The sequence below is a fragment of the Schistocerca nitens genome, chromosome 2 (genome assembly GCF_023898315.1).
Source record: "Schistocerca nitens isolate TAMUIC-IGC-003100 chromosome 2, iqSchNite1.1, whole genome shotgun sequence".
In the NCBI taxonomy this organism is placed as follows: Eukaryota; Metazoa; Arthropoda; class Insecta; order Orthoptera; family Acrididae; genus Schistocerca; species Schistocerca nitens.
In genome coordinates this window covers 1,070,356,387-1,070,378,820 of record NC_064615.1, presented here as the reverse complement: position 1 = coordinate 1,070,378,820, position 22,434 = coordinate 1,070,356,387, and the positions used below count along the sequence as shown (strand labels likewise).

At 44.7% G+C, this 22,434-nt stretch overlaps 1 protein-coding gene across 1 annotated transcript; it reads right to left on the bottom strand.

The window, feature by feature from the left end:
* Positions 1-895: 895 nt before the first annotated feature.
* LOC126235553 (proline-rich protein HaeIII subfamily 1-like) lies at positions 896-13,786 on the bottom strand. Its single transcript, XM_049944269.1, has 2 exons — positions 13,534-13,786; positions 896-1,020 (listed from the first exon to the last, which is right to left on the bottom strand). The coding sequence occupies exons 1-2, from the start codon at positions 13,784-13,786 to the stop codon at positions 896-898; spliced, it is 378 nt and encodes a 125-aa protein (XP_049800226.1).
* Positions 13,787-22,434: the final 8,648 nt, after the last annotated feature.

Below are 22,434 nucleotides of genomic sequence, written 5' to 3'. Positions count from 1 at the left end.
TGCATCGACAGTGTGGAGATTGTGGATGCCACATCGCTACACATTCATCAAATAGTTTGGCGAGACTCTTCTGAGCCTTGAAGTGCTGCGATCAGTCTCTCCTTTTCGGAAGGTCTGCTGTGTCTGCTGTTTATGGGGGGTTCGTTTCAAAGGAAGTGAAGTTTACCTTAATGGAAGCAACTCTGTTTCATCACTGACGTTATTCGGAGCTGCTCTTGAGATGTATGGAAGTTGCGTGTTGTGTGTTACAGAGCTAGTGGAGGACATTAATCAGAACTACCTGTTTAAATTGGTCATATTTGGAGTGGCTTACCATGGAACATGTTGAAGGCTGAACTGTGTGGTGTTTTTTTTTTTTTTTTTTTTTTTTTAACTAGAGTGAAGTCTAATTTAATCAGAGTGTATTTTCAGTGTAATTAATAATAGTTTGTAAAACACATTTGTGGGGTTGTTTTTTGACCCGTCCCGGGATATTCTATGGTAAATTCTGCTAACATAAGCATGTTCTTTTCCCTGTAGTTATCACGTGCAGCCGGTCAAAGTTTGAGATCTGAGGTTTGGTTACTTAATTATTCAAAATAGTGGAGTTTAAGAGCTCCCCGATTTGTTACTTATGGCCATGTTATGCTTTTTCCATTTGAAAATAGTGTGTAGTGACTGTTTCCGCTGCGCAGTTATTGCAAGTAACGGTTAGGCAATTAATTTTTGGGGGCACGTGAGACTTACTGGTTTTCTGATTCCTGCATTTCAGAGTGCTACCCAGTTAAACGCTTCGTTGCTGATCATCATATCTCTAATTGGGTAGATGTTTGTTTATGTTCGGCTCTTAAATGGTAATACAATGAAATACGCGCCCCACTTAGAAAACTAGAAACGGTGCACTGCTTTACAAAGGTTAGTTCTTAGTCTGTTGTATTTCACGTTTTACGAGACCTGCCCCATCCACCAGCACGCCCATGGGCGGCGAGTTCATACCGTCTGTCGTGGGGCTGAATTTTATCTGTGTAACTTCTCCTGGTTCTGTAATTACGTCACGGTCTGACGTGACGCATTGCTTATGTTACTACTATTGTTACCAAATTTGCTGCAATCATGTAAGATACATTTAAAAGACAACTGAAAATTTTTGTAAATGGTAATGTTTTCATTTCCAATATGCAGTTGGTCTGACTTCAGGTATCTGTTAATGTTTGACAAATTGCCAGTTTCCTTATTGTTTAAAAGCCCTTTTCCTGACGTCAATTGCTGATCTCATTTCCTCATATCTATCAGTCAGTGGGTTTTCTATACTGGACGTGTATGGTTATACAGTGTATCGTTTGCTATACCTGCCTGTAGACACGATCTTCAAGAAGGTGCAATCAAGTAGCTTTGGATTTGCTGGATTTTATGTCTGATTTAGATAAAAAGATCCAAATGACAGCACCAGTACTATACATCAATTCCCATGTTCTTTGAGTAGCCAAAACAGTTGTATGACGACGATGGTAACAGTATTTTTGGAAAGAGCAAGAAATTCAACAATCTTCGTCACTTCTTCCCTGTTCGTGGTCATAGCTACATGCCTACAGACCGAGTGGGTGGTAGAATGGAGAAATCTTACAGAAAAAATGAAGCATCTTGTCCTCTGAAGACTATTATGGTATTTTAGAAGAGCATGATACTGTAAGTTCTGAACACAGACTGGATTGTTATATTTCTAAAAGGTCATGCAAAGAAAGTGCTAAAACCCAAGCTACCGTTCAAAATGAACGGCCAGCGTGTCATCTCAAACAAGAAAGCATAGAAAATTCATAATGTGTCAGTAAATAATAAATACTCCGGAGACACAGTACAAATGGACACCCTGAGACGAAAGAAACCACGCCATCGAACAGAACTATCATTCGCCATGTTACCAAAATAAAATATGGTTTGCTAACAAAAGACAGATGCATCTGCGTTGATAAAGTATTTTGAAATTCCAAGTGATGCAAAACAACTTTACAAAGTTGTCTTAGACGAATGATTTATTGAAGACGGAAAATTTGACAATATGATTGTAACATACAATACTTTTTGTTATTAATATCATACTTCATATAGTACTGACGTATAGATGTTAATCATTTAAGCTGAGCAGTGACATTAAAACACTTATTTGCTATTACTGTATTAAGCCCCTGTGTTTCTATTGTTATCGTTTGCATTGTCAAAGTTCAAAAACTGTTAATTTAAAATTGCTGTAGGTAATAGTATGTGCGAAGATACGCATTCTACATCAATTCGTGAACATAATTACCACTACACTACGTAAAAAATTATGTTGTGGAAATAAGTACACGGAACTAAACGACACAACATAACTGGTATCAGAAATAATTTTAAGCGTTTATCGACTTTTGAAAAATCTGAACTGTAATTTTAATGCAGTGAGGCATCCAACCCGAACGAACGTGTTGACTCATCGAACAGCAGACAGCAGCCAAGTGAAGTGGCAGAAGAAGCAGGCAGCAGCCAACAGTAAATGGCAGGGCAGTGGAAGGAGAGGTGAAATTCCGCGGACAGTATCTAGCACTTACTGGAAAATCAGTTCTCAACTTCGGTTGCAACCTCTCCAGGGGGGCTTTACCATTCTTTTCTAGGGGACGTAAGTGCCTGGGGTTATCTGACGAGACAGACCCCTGACACTATCTTCCGTCTGTGGTCCCGGGCACCGCTAATTCCAGCGCCAACGAAGTTCTGTAAATTTACGCACTTACCTTCGCTCTCAACAAAGGAAAAATTATCTTCATTTCTAAATGCTGGCCCCGAGTGCTGGAGTGATGTCTGATCACCCAACAGAAATGCCTACTCCATGCACAACGAAACGCAGGCGCTGCAAGAGTTGGAAGTAACAGGTGATCCACCCAAAAACCTTGTTCCCACGTTACCTCTCCCACCTGCAGATACAGGATCAAATTAGGCGAGAGTGACACTGCCAACACAGTTGCACTGCATACATATATGTATAATGAGAATCATAATCCAAGCCCCTTCACATTGGGCACATAAATATACCATACTGCAATGACCCTGCCAACAGGATATTTGCAGAAAGGAACACAGAAACAAATATGTGAGCCGACGGAATCACGTGCCTTCAACGTAACGTCGGTGTGAATTTGTAATGCAGTAGGACATTATGAATTACTGCCAGGACTACAACCACCACAGTGACGATCTAGAGCACCACATTAGGAAAAAGAACTTACGGACACAGTTCGCATAGCGAGACTTCCAGGAAACACGATCACACAAACGTTACCTCGCCGCCACCAACAGATTTAACACTTGCACCAAACACACACGCCTGTGCACGTAAGACACCATGGTCCAACAAATCGCAAGCTTACACAAATCTCTATCTTTCGGGAGATTAGTGGCTACACTATTCTCCAATCTCAAGTTGGGAGCACTTCTCAGGATAGCTACCTTCGAAATGTAGCTGCTCATGAGCGAACCAGGCAAGGAATAGGCTGCCACAATCACTCTTTTCAGAACTCATATACAAACTGTGAATGGTTAACACACCAAATCCGTCTCCGCATGTGACCAACACAACACACACACAGATCTTTTTATGGAAGACGAATGAGATCTGCCTCGAAAGCATTGCATTAGTTCTGTTCACGGAGCAGAAAGGCATCCAGAACGCTCTCGTGAATGAGACACCGTTGAAACTGCATAAACAGTTTCGCATATCAGGCGAACCTAACTATAGGGCTGTAAGTGGGACAGGTGGGGTAAAAGGCATAGAACAACAATAATCGAGCTCCCTGTAGCAAAAATGTTCGAGGCCACAGCTCTCGGGATCAAGGTCGAAGGAGTTCAAACCTCACGGATGGTGCTACGCAATCCTCCTCATAGCATGATAAAATGTGGTATCAGCATAGAGTTATTGCTATTGGATATTTGAACGCAAACACCCCAAATGGAACTATCGAATACGAAAGTAGAAAAGCAAAAACTGTACGAAGTTCCACTAGGTCAAAACTAAATCGTACTATGGTTTCAAAGTACCCACACTTGTGCAGAACCGTAACTAACATAGGCCTTACGTAATTGCCAAAGCCCTCATGAAGGGTATCAGAAGAACGACACTGCAGTTGAAAACACAGCACAGCTGTCGATGCACTTACTACTGCAATCGAGGATGCAGTGACTGATGCCATTCCAGTTCTCATACACAACAATCAACGGTACTCCCCCAGGAAGTCATGGGGCTTATCTCAATGAACAGCCATCTCATGATATACTGGCAGCACGCAAAGCACACGTTGTACAATATGCATGCTAGCAGCTTCCAGGCAGAAAGTACTAAGAACAGAACCAAAAACTGTTTGAGCTGGTTACCACATAACCAGGTGTGAGAAATTCAGATCGACACTTCACCAGGGACAGACACTATACACAAGGACTCAACAGGACTGTCTCCTCCATGGAAGAGAAGGCAGAGTTAACGACTAGCACTTAAGCAGTTTGCCAGCTTTTTCATTTTTATATCCCCTGTGTCTGACAATTCGCCTTGCAAATAGAGATTTGTTAAGACGCTTCAGGAGTTCTGTGATGTGCTCCTCCCAGTTAAATTATTATGAAGCTGTAATCCCAAGAATTTAACACTGTCGACTTCTTCTATCTGCTTGTCATCGTATGTTAGGCATATACTCGTGGGACACCTCTTACAAGTTCTGAACTGCATGTAGTGTGTTTTTCAAACTTTAGTGACAAAGAATTGGCTAGGAACCAGTGATTAATTTCTAAGACTACACTTGATATGCTTGTTATTACAATGTTTGTATCACCGGCAAACAAAACGTACTTGTCATCTGATAATGGTACTGATAAAAGGTCATTGATATACACCAGAAAATGTAAGGGCCCTAAAATGGATCTTTGTGGGACCCCACATGTAATTAGTTCCCAGTTGGATGATGCCTGATAGCTTGATACATGTCTCTTTCCTAATAACACCCTTTGTTTCCTGCCAGCGATATAAGATTTGAACCATTTTGCAGCATTTCCTGTTACACGTTAATATTCTAATTTACTTAAAAGGATATTGTGATTTACGCAGTCAAATGCCATTGACAGATCACAAAATATACCAGTTCCCTGCATTTTTTTGTCTAAAGAATTGAGCACGTTTTCACTGTAAGTGTAGATATCGCTCTCAATCTCAGAACCTTATAGAAATCCGAATTGCGACTTTGACAGTATGTTATTTGATAAGATGGTTATACAGCCGATTGTTAAATTTTCTAAAATTTTTGAGAATGCTGGCAAAAGTGAAATTGGACGGTAATTTGATGCTATTTCTTTATCTCCCTTCTTAAACAGAGGCTTAACTTCATCATATTTCAACCATTCAGGAAATTTTCCACTTATTAACTACTGGTTACACAGATAGCTTAATATGTTAATTAATTCAGAATCACATACTTTAATTAATTTGGTTGATATTTTATCATACCCACTAGATGTTTTTGATTTTAAAGATTTTATGATGGTAATTATTTCCGCTGGGGTAGTGAGGGTCAAATTCATATTATGGAAGTTACTTGAAATTCTGGTCTGAACTATTCCATAGCAGGATCTACAGAACCTGACATCTTTTCAGTAAAATTTATAAAATGTTTGTTAAAAAGCTCTGCAACACTATACACATATGTCACCAATGTACCATTTACTCTTAATGCCATTTGTCCCTCTTCATGTCTTGTTCTACCAGTCTCCACCTTCACTATATCCCATATTGTCTTTATTTTGTTATCTCATATGACTGTCTTTTCCTTGTAATGTATTTACTTTGATATCCGTATTACAGTCTTTAATATTTTGCAGTATTTCTTGTAATGTGCTACAGCATCAACACCAGAACTGTTTCCGATTGACAGATATAGTTTTCTTTTTGTTTTACAAGATGCACCTATTCCTTGGGTAATCCGTGGCTCCTTTGTAGACTTTACTCTAACCTTGGTTAGTTTTGGGGGAAAACAGTGTTCAAATAATATAAGCACTTTATTAGCAAAAGTGTTATATTTTTCATTCATGCCATGAGAACTGTAAACATCATTCCAGTGAATATCTGAGGAGTGTCCTAAAATAATCTATTTTTGGCTTATTGATTACCCTCTTGAGCTCAGGTTTAACAGATTTTTATATCCTATTCAGTATTAACATGTAACAGAATGAACTGCATGTCATGGTCTGAGAGGCTATTGGTTTTGTAATATAATTTTGTTCATTGGACTTTTCTATAAAAATATTATCAATGTGAGCAATTGGCCACCCTAGTGGGGAACTTTACAATGGGAATTAATTTGTATAAGAGTGTTACTAACTCAAATATGTTCTTATTGGGAGAGTCTAAGGAAATCTACATTGAAATCACGAGCAACCACTATTTCTTTGTTTTTGGTTGTTAAATGGGCCAGTACAGCTTCAAGGTGGTTTATGAACAGATTAAAGTTGTCTGCAGATGCTCGATGTACACTTAATATTATGAAGGACTTTAAGTGAAATTCTACTTCTGTTGCACATGCTACCGTATGATGTTCTAGGCAATATTTATGAATGTGTATGTTCTTAAATTTATGACAGTTGCTGATGAATGTGTCAACTCCTCCTTTTTCCATTTCTGCTCTACGAAAGTGAGATGCTAACCTAAACCCCGTGACGCTTAAAAGTTCTATACCAGTGGTCACATGGTTTTCTGAGAGGGAGATTATGTCAGCTGGGTTTGAAGACTAATTCATCTAAGCAAATTATTAATTAATTAATTTTATTTCTCAGTCCTCGAATATTTTGATGCAATAAAGATAGCTGACATGTCACATTGACAGAGTTAAAATTGGGCAGAGTTGAAGTATCTGCTGACTGTTTGAAATTCTTAACCAATAGCTGTTTATGCTGATGTAATAAGCTAGAATTAATTTTTTTTGTTTCTTTCTCAAACTGAAGGTTTGTCTCAGTCCTAACCTCTCTTAAAAAAGTTGGTTTGTTTTTGTCCTCCCTACCCTAAAAAAGGGTCTTTCCTGAACCCTATAACCACTGGCATTCTTTCACCCATGACAATGACTCCCCCCCCCCCTCTAACTTTCCTGTTATTTTCCCAGACAGTTTACCCTCCCCTTTCCTGTTGAGGTGAAGGCCATACCTAGTATAACCCCACCTATTGAGAGAATCAACAAGAACCACACCAACGTGTGACTCTGCACCCGCCATAAGCAGCTGTTCCAACTCTAAATTAACTCTCTTGACAGAAGAGTTCAAATGAGGTCGGTCATGGCGACCAAGAACAGATACAACCTTAACACTAGTATGCTTCGATGCTGATGCAATCTTTGCCAGGTCACACTCTGTATTGTACCCAGGATCTCTGCAAAAATTTCACTAAGGAAGACATCGTAGTTATAGTGGGTGGGGCAGGTAATAGTATTGACAAAGTGATCCTAAATCCTCTGTCACCTGCATTATGTTTAAAAAAATTTGAACTAGGATAAGGATACCAGGTCACATTCTGCCAAAGTTGGACACCACCTCTTCCATGGCAACTACCTAACAACAACACTTTCTTTCTCTATACTGATTTCCCTACATCCTTACTTTTCAATTTGCAGCTGAAAGTTTGTTGTGCCCTCTCCACACCTGCAACTGCTTGAGGCTCACCAGCTTCTAACTGAAGCAACATGTCAAATCTATTTCCCACGTTCACCACGGAGCTGCCAGACAAGTACACTAATACACCTATTTACCACGTAATCAGTACTAAACTATATGTTTTTATAATCTAAAATGACATATCTTTACGAGAACACCAAACCTCTCGCTAGTCGCCTGGCTGCAGGGCTGCTATGTTTGTATCGGCCTACTGCCCAGCATGGTAACGTCGACGAGTTTTCCCGATTGCCAGTAGCTGGAGACACGCTCATGGACTCTTCCGAACAGGTTTGTATGTTCATAGATGTGCAAAATGGTGATATGGTAAGTTTTCCTGCTGACTTTCATCGTATAGCCACAGCAACAGCTAACGACCCAGTTTTAAGTGTTGCTTTGCATTGTGTCACTACGCAATGGCCTTTGTCAAAAATCGTATTTACGAAACGTTGGTTCGTCGTTTTTTGAGCACACAACGACTTTTTGTCCAACGTTATGTCATCTTGCTCTTTCTCGTTCCACGTTCTTTGCAGTCAGTTATGCTACGACTTCTTCACCGAGATCATTGGGGTATCGTACGGACGAAACTGTCAGCTCGTCATCACTGTGCCTTGTTTTAAATTGATGCTGATACAACGAAGATTTGTTGTTCTTGTTCTTCGTGTGTGTGTGTGGGGGGGGGGGGGGGAGGAGGAGGAATGATCGAGGGTCTTGGAGCTGTAATAGCGATGGGTTTTGCGTTTTCTGAAGAGAGCCTGCTTCTAGGGAATGCACACCCTGCAGCTGGCTGGATGGGCCACACCACAAATGGAGCATTTGCAGGGTGCTGTTTGGGGGAGTTAGGGATGTTTACACTGTTGTGTTGTATGACCACCAGCGCGTTTCCGGCAGCATGGAGCCTGGCTGCGTCGAATACCCAAACGCACAAAAATCTGGCAGTTGCGTCACTGTTGTGGGGTACATAGTGTGTTGTATATCTCCACATTCACGACCATATGAAGAAATAACTTCATATTCAACTAGTCTGGTTATCTGGCCTTATCGGCCAACTCGCCGTGTTGTTATGTAAAGATCTCACTGTGCTGAACTCAAATGTTTTATGCGCATTCAATCCCGGCTGAAGGCAGCTAGTTCATGGAGTACTGTATCGATTGGCGTTTTTGCATCTACCTTATTAATGTATTGCTGTGTTTTTTCAAATACTTTTGTGTTAGTGAAACACTCCATTTCCTTTCTTTCAGGAAGTTCAGTAAATTAGTGAAGTCAGTTTGGTTCACCGCATACAGTGATGTGTGGTCCCCAGTGCGCTGTAAGTCGTTTGTTGTGGGGTTGTGCATTTTGTTAAACTCTGTTTAGGCGACTAAGGTCAAAACAGCTGTGAATTTCGCGTGGAGGGGGGGGGGGAGGGTCATGAATGGATATGAGTGGACGAGGGGCATGATGAGGTACGAGTGGGCGAACGACGACGGGGTTGTACATGCAAATGAGGAATGTCAGTGGGTTAGTTGGTTTGTTCGTAGATTGAAGAACTGAATTGAAAGGTTCAGTCCCTTTTCCATAGTCACACTGGTCTCAGATTCAAATTGTACCCCAAAAGGATCCCCTCATCCGAAATCCAGGGAAGAAACGAAACGCTTAGAACTACATGTGCAACCATACTGAAGCAAAGAAAACTAAAGTAGCAAGCTCAAATTGAAAACATTAACTACAAGGAAAAAAGCAGTAGAAGCTATGTCAACAATATAACAGACGGCGTGGGCTGGCCAATCAAGTCTGAAAAAGGATGAGCCATCCACTCTGAATCACACCAGAATCACGAGCCTAAACACCCAAGGCAACAGAAACACAGATTGTGAAAAGATCAACACCGAAGTCGAAGAGACAGCACAAGAAGAAGCAAGAAAAGTATGGTGTCACCGCCAGACACCACACTTGCTAGGTGGTTGCCTTTAAATCGGCCGCGGTCCGTTAGCATACGTCGGACCCGCGTGTCGCCACTATCAGTGATTGCAGACCGAGCGCCGCCACACGGCAGGTCTAGAGAGACTTCCTAGCACTCGCCCGAGTTGTACAGCCGACTTTGCTAGCGATGGTTCACTGACAAATTACGCTCTCATTTGCCGAGACGATAGTTAGCATAGCCTTCAGCTACGTCATTTGCTACGACCTAGCAAGGCACCATTATCATTTGCTATTTATCTTGTGATGCATGTACCGTCAGACCGATGTTCACCAATTATGGATTAAAGTTACGTATTCCAGAAGCTACGTACCTTTTTTGCTAGTCTCTATTCCTTTAACTGTTCCAGACCTCACGCCAGCCTGCGTGAGCTTCAACGCGTGCCCTTCGGCCTCCTCTCATAGTGGCTTGGCTGTCTGGTCAAGTAACAACAAAAAGTTAAAATGCAGATAGAGTGCATGTAAAGCCATGAGCCAACTCTTAGATCTAGCGATAAAAAACCCCTCTTGTACAATACGTAAAACTAAAACAGCTGTTGAGGCATTCCCACTTTATGAGGAAGGTTGGAAGTCCGCCTCAGGGTGGCGGAATTTCGACAGTCCAACAAGCTGTGGACCGCTTTGAAGTGTCAACCACACCAACACTGAGGTGGATCCTAGGGGCACAGGAGGTGGTCTTGAGTAAGCCAAGTATGGCCAATGCAGAGCTCACTAAGGACAAAGGAGTCCTTGCATTGGAGACCTCCATACAACCATCTCTTTTACCTTACATAACATTCAGCAAAGTCATGGAGCACATTTCTGTATTCCTGAGTTCAAAAACCTTACGATGTAATATAGATGGAAGACCCGATTCCAGGATACCGATCTTCAGACTCCGTTTATTAGTACCTCTTTTGGCTAGTCTTGTGGTAAGTTCTATTTCTGGGATTCCGATGTGTCCCAAGGTTCATACGAAGACAACTGGTAGTCCCCATTGTTCTAGGACGTAAATGGGTTCTTGGATGAACTTCATCAAAGGATGGCGAGCTTATCACTGGTCGAGAGCTTGGAAGGAGCTCACGGAGTCACTACAAACGAAGGACTCCCTGGAGCTTAACAGATTGTGCTGCAGACCTGGTATTATGCTCTTGAGCCTAACACCGCACCCTACTGTCAAGGAGCACTGTTCAGTATGTCCAGCGTGATCGTACGTAAAGCCAACAAGACGTTCAATCATTAATCAGTCTGTTTGGATTATTTCTGAGCCCTGGAACTAGCCGAGAATAGATAACAATTGCTGGCAGAGGGCCTCAGGTAGAACTGAGCCTTCTGAGCCTTGTGATAGGTCCAGACAAAGCTGTGACGAATGCATGTAACATGGAGATGTACATAAGTTGACCCACAGAAAGATGGTAGAGAGAAAGTGTCAAGTTCAGTAAGAAGCGACCAGACGTGGTCGGTAAGAGGATTCCCCGTTCTGGATGGATCACCGTGCTAGGCGAGGCGAATTATGTATGTGGGTGGTATAATTTCTAAGCAGTAGTTGACGCCAGAAATGCAATGGAGCAACGCTTGATTCCACGAGGAGCCTGTTCACGGTTTTTTCAGAAGATTCCTGTCGCAAAGTGAACTCCAAAGTTGTGGATAGGGGCCAGCAGCTGCAGTGCAATGGTGAACCATACACCAGGCTCTTTAAGTCAATATGGGACTGTATGAGGGCTTTTGTACAGCTGCATCCGTGTACGGCCATCAGCATCCCAGCCAGTGTGGATCAGGCATTGAATAAAATTAGGATGCCACCAGTACTTTCCCTGAAGCTGATGAAGATGGGGACCCAAGTTAAGCAGGTGTCAAAGACAATTTCGAAGAAAGTGGTAAGTCTCCACTACATGAAGTAGTTGATCATTGAGTCAAAGTTATGGGTGACAACGGCAGAAGTGCATGTAAAGTCTTGACAGCTGAAAGCTGAAAATTGTGACAGAGGGCCCAGGACTGCACCTTCTGTATAGCTCCCTGCAACCAGCTTTCAGCCACACCAATAGATGAGGAGCAGAAGGAAATACAAAAATAGATGGAGGGGAGATCTGAGGATCATATTGCTAGTGCGAAGCTATTATCGACAGATGAAAATAGTGGCACACACAGGAGAGAGCCCTGCAGTATCCCATTCTCTTTTATATCTGGCGCACTGTAGGAAGCACAGACATGGAAAGTGCGGAGAAACAAGTAGTTCTGCATAAAAATCGGAAACAATCCCTGGAGACCCCACTTGTGCCAAGTGGCATCGTAGGGTTTCGTCAGGTCAAAAAAGACTGAAACTGAATGTTGGCGCTGGGAAGAGGCCGATCGAAGGGGATACTTCAGGTGGACCAACTTGTCGGTGGCGGAAACGGCCCTGGGACAGAGCCAGAAGGATCCAAGAATCAGGAACTAACACAACAGCCAGTTCACCATACGTTCGAGCAGCTTGCACAGAATGTTGGTGAGGCTGATAGGGCGATAGCTATCCACATCTAGTGGTTTGTTACCAGGCTTTAGCACTGTAACGATGTTATTTTTCCGGCATTTTGACGAGGAATTCGCCGTCGCTCCAGATGCATTTGAAGTCGGCAAAGAGGTGGCAGTGGTAATCTTTTGACACAAGTTCAATCATTTGATAATGGATGCAGTCTGGGCCAGTGGTATATCAGGACAGTCGGCAAGGGCACTGAGTAATTTCCACTCGCTGAAAGAAGCATTATATGGCTCAGGGTGGCATGGAGCAGAAGATAGGTGTTGTCATTCCACCCACTGTTTGACGTGGTAATTATCTGATCCAGAGGCTCTAGCATAATGCTTGGCAAGACAATCTGTGATTACATCTGGATCAGCTGATATAGCTCCATGTATGGAAATTCCAGGGACACACACAGATGTGTGATAGCCGTAAAGTCGTTAGAGCTTCTATCAAACCCAGGAAGGAGACGTTCGTGTTCCAAGTGAGGAAACGTATCATTCCAGACGTTCCTGCTTACATCGTTTGATGAGTTGGTGGACCTCAGTATGGCGCAGTTTGAACGTAATTAGGTGCTCCAAGTATGGGCGGCACTAATGATGTTCCGCCGCGGGGAGGGGGGGACGTAACCTGAAAGACAAGGTATTGCCGGTTCAGCTGCAGCAACAGTGGTAGCAGTAATGGTGTGGATCACCTCATCGATGTTGCCATACAATGGAGATTTAGTGGTCGTAGCTGATGTGAAAAAGGTCCTATTCAGCCTTTGAAATAGTCCATGTGGGCAAGTACCTAAATGAGTGACGTTGGGGGAGAGACAGGAAGAATGGAAAGTGGTCACTGTCACCAAAGTCGTCGTGAGCTCTACAGTGGATAGACGGGACATTTGAGTTAGTAGGTCCTCAACATCTGTACCAAGGGGAGTAAAACCATACATTCCACCCTCTATGCGATACTTTGTGTCACAGCAGCATATCATCTCCTTTACGTTTTCGGGCAATTAATCACCATCAGAGACCAAGATAAGAGCGTTGGAAAGAACCCTATTGTCTTTGGGTCCTGTATAGATGTGCTTGATGAAGTTAACACCGCATCATTCTAAATTGGAGCACAGTTTGTCGTCAGACTGCAAGAGAAGGTCGCGATGGAAAATAATCACCTGGACCATGTTGAGGCTTTTATGGAGAGAGACAGGGGGAAGGGGGGGGGAAACGCAGGTGAGCAACACCCAGGACTAGGGCTGAGAATGCTGTCTGAATGAGGACTTAAATATTTCGTGGCGCTGTCGGAAACTGTGTGCCAGACCGAGACTCGAACTCGGGACCTTTGCCTTTCGCGGGCAAGTCCTCTACCAAGTGAGGTACCAAAGCACGACTCACGCCCCGTCCTCATAGCTTTACTTCTGCCAGTACCTCGTCTCCTACCTTCCAGACTTACACAAGCCGACGACAGGGGCGGGGTTGACGAGGGGGGGCATCCGGGCCGACGGGCGGGGGCGGCATCCGGGCCGACGGGCGGGGGCGGCATCCGGGCCGACGGGCGGGGGCGGCATCCGGGCCGACGGGCGGGGGCGGCATCCGGGCCGACGGGCGGGGGCGGCATCCGGGCCGACGGGCGGGGGCGGCATCCGGGCCGACGGGCGGGGGCGGCATCCGGGCCGACGGGCGGGGGCGGCATCCGGGCCGACGGGCGGGGGGGGCGTCCGAGCCGACGAGGGGGGTGGGGCGTCCGAGCCGACGAGGGGGGTGGGGCGTCCGAGACGACGAGGTGGGCGGGGCGTCCGAGACGACGAGGGGGGGGGGGGCATCCGAGCCGACGAGGGGGGGGGGGCATCCGAGCCGACGAGGGGGGGGGGGGCATCCGAGCCGACGAGGGGGGGGGGCATCCGAGCCGACGAGGGGGGGGGGGCATCCGAGCCGACGAGGGGGGGGGGGCATCCGAGCCGACGAGGGGGGGGGCATCCGAGCCGACGAGGGGGGGGGGCATCCGAGCCGACGAGGGGGGGGGGCATCCGAGCCGACGAGGGGGGGGGCATCCGAGCCGACGAGGGGGGGGGCATCCGAGCCGACGAGGGGGGGGGGCATCCGAGCCGACGAGGGGGGGGGGCATCCGAGCCGACGAGGGGGGGGGGGCATCCGAGCCGACGAGGGGGGGGGGGCATCCGAGCCGACGAGGGGGGGGGGCATCCGAGCCGACGAGGGGTGGGGGCATCCGAGCCGACGAGGGGGGGGGGGCATCCGAGCCGACGAGGGGGGGTATCCGAGCCGACGAGGGGGGGTATCCGAGCCGACGAGGGGGGGTATCCGAGCCGACGAGGGGGGTATCCGAGCCGACGAGGGGGGGGTATCCGAGCCGACGAGGGGGGGGTATCCGAGCCGACGAGGGGGGGGTATCCGAGCCGACGAGGGGGGGGTATCCGAGCCGACGAGGGGGGGGTATCCGAGCCGACGAGGGGGGGGTATCCGAGCCGACGAGGGGGGGGGTATCCGAGCCGACGAGGGGGGGGTATCCGAGCCGACGAGGGGGGGGTATCCGAGCCGACGAGGGGGGGGTATCCGAGCCGACGAGGGGGGGTATCCGAGCCGACGAGGGGGGGTATCCGAGCCGACGAGGGGGGGGTATCCGAGCCGACGAGGGGGGGGTATCCGAGCCGACGAGGGGGGGGTATCCGAGCCGACGAGGGGGGGTATCCGAGCCGACGAGGGGGGGTATCCGAGCCGACGAGGGGGGGTATCCGAGCCGACGAGGGGGGGTATCCGAGCCGACGAGGGGGGGTATCCGAGCCGACGAGGGGGGGTATCCGAGCCGACGAGGGGGGGTATCCGAGCCGACGAGGGGGGGTATCCGAGCCGACGAGGGGGGGTATCCGAGCCGACGAGGGGGGGTATCCGAGCCGACGAGGGGGGGTATCCGAGCCGACGAGGGGGGGGTATCCGAGCCGACGAGGGGGGGGTATCCGAGCCGACGAGGGGGGGTATCCGAGCCGACGAGGGGGGGTATCCGAGCCGACGAGGGGGGGTATCCGAGCCGACGAGGGGGGGTATCCGAGCCGACGAGGGGGGGTATCCGAGCCGACGAGGGGGGGTATCCGAGCCGACGAGGGGGGGGGTATCCGAGCCGACGAGGGGGGGGGTATCCGAGCCGACGAGTGGGGGTATCCGAGCCGACGAGTGGGGGTATCCGAGCCGACGAGGGGGGGTATCCGAGCCGACGAGGGGGGGTATCCGAGCCGACGAGGGGGGGTATCCGAGCCGACGAGGGGGGGTATCCGAGCCGACGAGGGGGGGTATCCGAGCCGACGAGGGGGGGTATCCGAGCCGACGAGGGGGGGTATCCGAGCCGACGAGGGGGGGTATCCGAGCCGACGAGGGGGGGTATCCGAGCCGACGAGGGGGGGTATCCGAGCCGACGAGGGGGGGTATCCGAGCCGACGAGGGGGGGTATCCGAGCCGACGAGGGGGGGTATCCGAGCCGACGAGGGGGGGTATCCGAGCCGACGAGGGGGGGTATCCGAGCCGACGAGGGGGGGTATCCGAGCCGACGAGGGGGGTATCCGAGCCGACGAGGGGGGTATCCGAGCCGACGAGGGGGGTATCCGAGCCGACGAGGGGGGTATCCGAGCCGACGAGGGGGGTATCCGAGCCGACGAGGGGGGTATCCGAGCCGACGAGGGGGGTATCCGAGCCGACGAGGGGGGTATCCGAGCCGACGAGGGGGGTATCCGAGCCGACGAGGGGGGTATCCGAGCCGACGAGGGGGGTATCCGAGCCGACGAGGGGGGTATCCGAGCCGACGAGGGGGGTATCCGAGCCGACGAGGGGGGTATCCGAGCCGACGAGGGGGGTATCCGAGCCGACGAGGGGGGTATCCGAGCCGACGAGGGGGGTATCCGAGCCGACGAGGGGGGTATCCGAGCCGACGAGGGGGGTATCCGAGCCGACGAGGGGGGTATCCGAGCCGACGAGGGGGGTATCCGAGCCGACGAGGGGGGTATCCGAGCCGACGAGGGGGGTATCCGAGCCGACGAGGGGGGTATCCGAGCCGACGAGGGGGGTATCCGAGCCGACGTGCTTGTTACAGTAGGGTATATTAATTGACGAGTGGGGGCATAGGGAGCTTATAAGAGGAGGTAGCGGGCTATGAGATGTGTGAGTGAAGAGGTTGTATGCATGTATGTGGATACCACTGAAAATGCTATACTGTCTTCTAAGTACCTACACATTGTCACTACTGTCTCTGTAGGAGAACATTAAAGAATAATTGACTGAAGGTTTAGTACTGAACTTTGTATTTAGCTTTCTAGTTAGCTCCTTATTGGACAGTATGTATGGTGATATGGAGAGGAGTCTTGACACTTTTGAAAATATCATGTTATTCAGACAACGCGTTTTAAATCTCTTATGCGAAACTTCAGGAATGGATTCTTTACATGATCTTTGAGGTGTTTAACCTTATGATCTCAAATCTCATCTATGTATACACGAGTTTCTTATTTTGGGAGGGCATAGAAAGGTTCAAAACAGAAAGTAAATCATGTGAACACACGGTCTAAATTGCGTACTTTCATAGCTATGAGCACTCTTTCATCTTTGCTGCTGTGAAAGATTTTTTATTGAGGAAGTGCCTGTAGTTAAGGTGTGTGTCTTATCCCTCATGTTTCCTAGGCCTTTTGTTATCTTGCTGTACGAGGAATCTATTCCTGAAACTATCCCGTAGAGCTTTGAAGAACATTAACATAAAACCCCTGCAGTCAAAGTAGCAAACGAATACCATGAACTACAACAGGTGAAGAAATGTATAGCAAACTTCAGTAATGAAATGTGTGGTACATCCTTCAGTATATGATTTAAGTCTGTGGTTATTTTTGTCTCTCCATGTACATTGTATGTCTTAACAAATATCTTTCTCACAATAACGGTGGCGTCCAAGATATGGCAGCGGTGCGTGCTCGCTTATAACTACTTCATATAACCTTTGTTCGGCATCTCTGCTCCTCGTGATCGGAGGCAACGTATTTACTACGTGCACCTGCTGTTCCTAGCTGCGCTGGAGTTGCACGTAGTACCATTACTTGCTGCACTCACTAGTTTTCTCATCTGGGTACTACTTCGAGATCGCCACTGATACTTCGCCTACGTCGTCGTATGAGATCACAGCTCCATTTTCAGAGAACTTCAAAATCTCCGTTTGTAGCTTGCTTTCGGCGTTACGTGAAGTATCGAAGTGTCACACTAATGCCTATTAGCGGTGAAATAGTGTGTTATCCCTGAATAACGCACAAAGAAATCATAAAAATGGAGAACAGGACTGGTTTCGTCAGAAGCAGACCTATTTTTCGTCTGGGAGGTCCGTTATCGTTCCTTATTCATCACTGCCCAAATTGAGTTGCCACATTACTTTCCTTTATTTCCAAATGACTGGCTTCGGACGAGCTGCCCACTCAGATAATCGGTTACCAAGTAACCTGTCGAATATGAGACCGAAAGGTCACTGCATTGTTTGTCACAGGTGAAGCTTAATTTTGACGTTTTGACTTATTATTATTATTATTATTATTTCTTTACTTTCTCAGACGTTAAGTCTGGTTAAGAATGGAAAGTGACGCGGACCTTGATCAAGCGTCACTTCCTATTAACTGTACGGTATGTGTTATATTGCATTTAGGAACTTTCGGGTAATTGAACATGTATCAATAATTACGGATTTCTGTTGTTGTATATATATGTTTGGATGTAGCTGTATTCCATTGATGTACTGGTGGATATTTTGTGGTATGACTCCTGCAGTTGATAGTATAATTGGTATGATGTCAACTTTATCCTGATGCCACATGTCTTTGACTTCCTCAGCCAGTTGGATGTATTTTTCAATTTTTTCTCGTGTTTTCTTTTGTATATTTGTTGTATTGGGTATGGATATTTCGATTAGTTGTGTTAATTTCTTCTTTTTATTGGTGAGTATGATGTCAGATTTGTTATGTGGCGTTGTTTTATCTATTATAATGGTTCTGTTCCAGTATAATTTGTATTCATCATTCTCCAGTACATTTTGTGGTGCATACTTGTATGTAGGAACTTGTTGTTTTAAAAGTTTATGTTGTAAGGCAAGCTGTTGATGTATTATTTTTGCTACATTGTCATGTCTTCTGGGGTATTCTGTATTTGCTAGTATTGTACATCCGCTTGTGATGTAATCTACTGTTTCTATTTGTTGTTTACAAAGTCTGCATTTATCTGTTGTGGTATTGGGATCTTTAATAATATGCTTGCTGTAATACCTGGTGTTTATTGTTTGATACTGTATTGCAATCATGAATCCTTCTGTCTCACTGTATATATTGCCTTTTCTTAGCCATGTGTTGGATGCGTCTTGATCGATGTGTGGCTGTGTTAGATGATACGGGTGCTTGCCATGAAGTGTTTTCTTTTTCCAATTTACTTTCTTCGTATCTGTTGATGTTATGTGATCTAAAGGGTTGTAGAAGTGGTTATGAAATTGCAGTGGTGTAGCTGATGTATTTATATGAGTGATTGCCTTGTGTATTTTTCTAGTTTCTGCTCATTCTAGAAAGAATTTTCTTAAATTGTCTACCTGTCCATAATGTAGGTTTTTTATGTCGATAAATCCCCTTCCTCCTTCCTTTCTGCTTAATGTGAATCTTTCTGTTGCTGAATGTATGTGATGTATTCTATATTTGTGGCATTGTGATCGTGTAAGTGTATTGAGTGCCTCTAGGTCTGTGTTACTCCATTTCACTACTCCAAATGAGTAGGTCAATATTGGTATGGCGTAAGTACTTATAGCTTTTATCTTATTTCTTGCTGTCAATTCTGTTTTCAGTATTTTTGTTAGTCTTTGTCTATATTTTTCTTTTAGTTCTCCTTTAATATTTGTATTATTTATTCCTATTTTTTGTCTGTATCCTAGATATTTATAGGCATCCGTTTTTTCCATCGCTTCTATGCAGTCGCTGTGGTTATCCAATATGTAATCTTCTTGTTTAGTGTGTTTTCCCTTGACTATGCTATTTTTCTTACATTTGTCTGTTCCAAAAGCCATACTTATATCATTGCTGAATACTTCTGTTATCTTTAGTAAATGGTTGAGTTGTTGATTTGTTGCTGCCAGTAGTTTTAGATCATCCATGTATAGCAAATGTGTGATTTTGTGTAGGTATGTTCCAGTCATATTGTATCCATAATTTGTATTATTTAGCATGTTGGATAGTGGGTTCAGAGAAAGGCAGAACCAGAAAGGACTTAATGAGTCTCCTTGGTATATTCCATGCTTAATCTGTATTGGCTGTGATGTGATATTATCTGAATTTGTTTGAATATTAAGTGTGGTTTTCCAATTTTTCATTACTATGTTTAGGAACTGTATCAATTTAGGATCTACTTTGTGTATTTCCAATATTTGTAGTAACCATGAGTGGGGTACACTATCAAAAGCTTTTTGGTAATCAATGTATGTGTAGTGTAGTGACCTTTGTTTAGTTTTAGCTTGATATGTCACCTCTACATCTATTATCAGCTGCTCTTTACATCCTCGTGCTCCTTTGCAACAGCCTTTTTGTTCTTCATTTATAATTTAGTTCTGTGTTTTATGTGTCATTAATTTCTGTTTAATGACTGAAGTTAATATTTTGTATATTGTTGGTAGGCATGTTATGGGGCGATATTTAGCTGGGTTCGCTGTGTCTGCTTGATCTTTAGGTTTCAGATAAGTTATTCCATGTGTAAGTGTATCAGGGAATGTGTATGGGTCTGCAATGTAACTGTTAAATAATTTAGTTAGACGTGAATGTGTTGAGGTGAACTACTTCAACCAGAAATTTGCTATTTTATCATTTCCAGGGGCTTTCCAATTGTGAGTAGAATTAATTGCTTGGGTGACTTCATGTTGCAAAATTATCACTTCAGGCATTTGTGGTATCATCTTGTATGTGTCTGTTTCTGCTTGTATCCACCGTGCATGCCTGTTATGTATTACCGGGTTTGACCATATGTTGCTCCAGAAGTGTTCCATGTCTGTTATGTTTGGTGGATTGTTTATTTTAATGTGTGTGTTATCTATTGTCTGGTAAAATTTCTTTTGGTTTGTGTTGAATGTTTGGTTTTGTTTCCTTCTATTTTCACTTTTTTTGTATCTTCTGAGTCGTTTGGCTAATGCTTGTAATTTCTGCTTCTTTTCGTCTAATTGCTCTGTCGCTTCTTGTTGTGAGATTTTGCCTAACCTGTTTCGTTTTTTTCCCGAGATTTCATTTCTTATAAACTGTGTTAGCTGTCCGATGTCTTTTCTCAGTTTTTCTATTCTGATCTGTAGCCTGTGTTGCCATGCTGGTTTCGTGGGTTTCTTCTGTGTGTTGGTTGGTTCTGATCTCTGCCTAGTGTGTATATTTAGTGTTGTGAGTGCTCCTATATAAACCAGTAGTTGTAACTCTTCCATAGTTGTTTATTTTGTTGTGTATGATTGTGTTGATAGTTTTTATTGTTGTTTCGACTTATGGGTTATTTGGTGGTCTATGCAAGAATGGTCTAATGTCTGTATTTGTGTCTTTGTATTCTATATATGTTAGCTGAAATTTTTCTTCTATATCTAACATCTGTGTCACTTCGTGTTCTATTTGTGCTTGTTCTGGTGGCTGTCTTAAGATTTCGTTTTCCTCTGATTTTTTAATTGGTGCGTGTTGTTCTTTGTTTGTTTGCTCTGGGATGTTTGAGTCCATTACTGTATTTTCTTCTTCTTCTAATTGCACATTATTTTGTTCCAGTATTTGTTGTACTTTTTGTTTGATGTTTTCTAATTCTGACTGGGGTATCCTGTTATTTTTGATTATTACACGGATCTGATCAGCTAGTCGTTGTTCTGTTAAAAATTTTAATTCTGGGTATCTGGTAATAAATGTTGTGTATACTTGTGATCTGTATCCAGTTGTGTTGGTTCCTAGGTTTGTTGCTTGGTAATAACAGAACATGAGGTGTCGATTAACTTCATCTGACCATCTCATCTTCTGTCTTTGTTTTCCTTCTAGGATGGTTGCAGGAAGCATATCCTGCAAAACACCTCTATTTGGATTTAAATCATTTTCCAGTTGGCTAGCGGTGTCGTTACCATTGTGGGCGGGCATAGGGTTCAAGCGTCGTCCCCGACCATGACGGCGCTTGTCCGAGGCTTCTTTAGTTCTGTCCTGAACCAACTAATCACACTAAAAGGGGGGTTAGCCCTATTAGTGGTTTGTTCTTTTCGTCGCCTTTTATTATTATTATTTCTTTACTTTCTCAGACGTTAAGTCTGGTTGAGAATGGAAAGTGACGCGGACCTTGATCAAGCGTCACTTCCTATTAACTGTACGGTATGTGTTATATTGCATTGAGGAACTTTCGGGTTATTGAACATGTATCAATAATTACGGATTTCTGTAGTTGTATATATATGTTTGGATGTAGCTGTATTGCATTGATGTACTGGTGGATATTGTGTGGTATGACTCCTGTAGTTGATAGTATAATTGGTATGATGTCAACTTTATCCTGATGCCACATGTCTTTGACTTCCTCAGCCAGTTGGATGTAATTTTCAATTTTTTCTCCTGTTTTCTTTTGTATATTTGTTGTATTGGGTATGGATATTTCGATTAGTTGTGTTAATTTCTTCTTTTTATTGGTGAGTATGATGTCAGGTTTGTTATGTGGCGTTGTTTTATCTGTTATAATGGTTCTGTTCCAGTATAATTTGTATTCATCATTCTCCAGTACATTTTGTGGTGCATACTTGTATGTAGGAACTTGTTGTTTTAAAAATTTATGTTGTAAGGCAAGTTGTTGATGTATTATTTTTGCGACATTGTCATGTCTTCTGGGGTATTCTGTATTTGCTAGTATTGTTATTATTATTATTATTATTATTATTATTATTATTATTACGTTGATTACGGAATGGTTCAAGTATCCGTATGTGCTTTCGTTCCTTTGGTAACTGGCTTTATTGCTTTGAAACAGGGTATGGGAATACGAATATTTGTGAGTGCGTAAGCATTCTGCAATACTACTGGCGTATGTGACGTTAAAACGGCTGTTACTAAAGCTGTCGGATCGTGAAAACTTGAATTTTGGTACCCTGAGAACAAACAATTAGTGGAAGTTAATCGAGACAAGATACGACTAAGTCAGATAATCGGATACTAATATCTTTCACTTTCATGTAACGTATACCCACGATTCAAAGCTATTGCCCCCAACAGGACTTCATTACTTTTGAAGCCGATAGTGACTGAAGTGTGTGCTCCACCAAGTGATAGACAGCGTACTTTACGAAAGACAGCT

Excerpts from the sequence above, each read along its gene's own strand:
- LOC126235553 (XM_049944269.1), bottom strand. The coding sequence starts at position 13,786 with ATGCCGCCCCCGCCCGTCGGCCCGGATGCCGCCCCCGCCCGTCGGCCC. Across the intron at positions 1,021-13,533 it reads GGCTTGTGTAAGTCTGGAAG|AACCAGGAGAAGTTACACAG; the intron begins GTAGGAGACGAG and ends ACGTAATTACAG.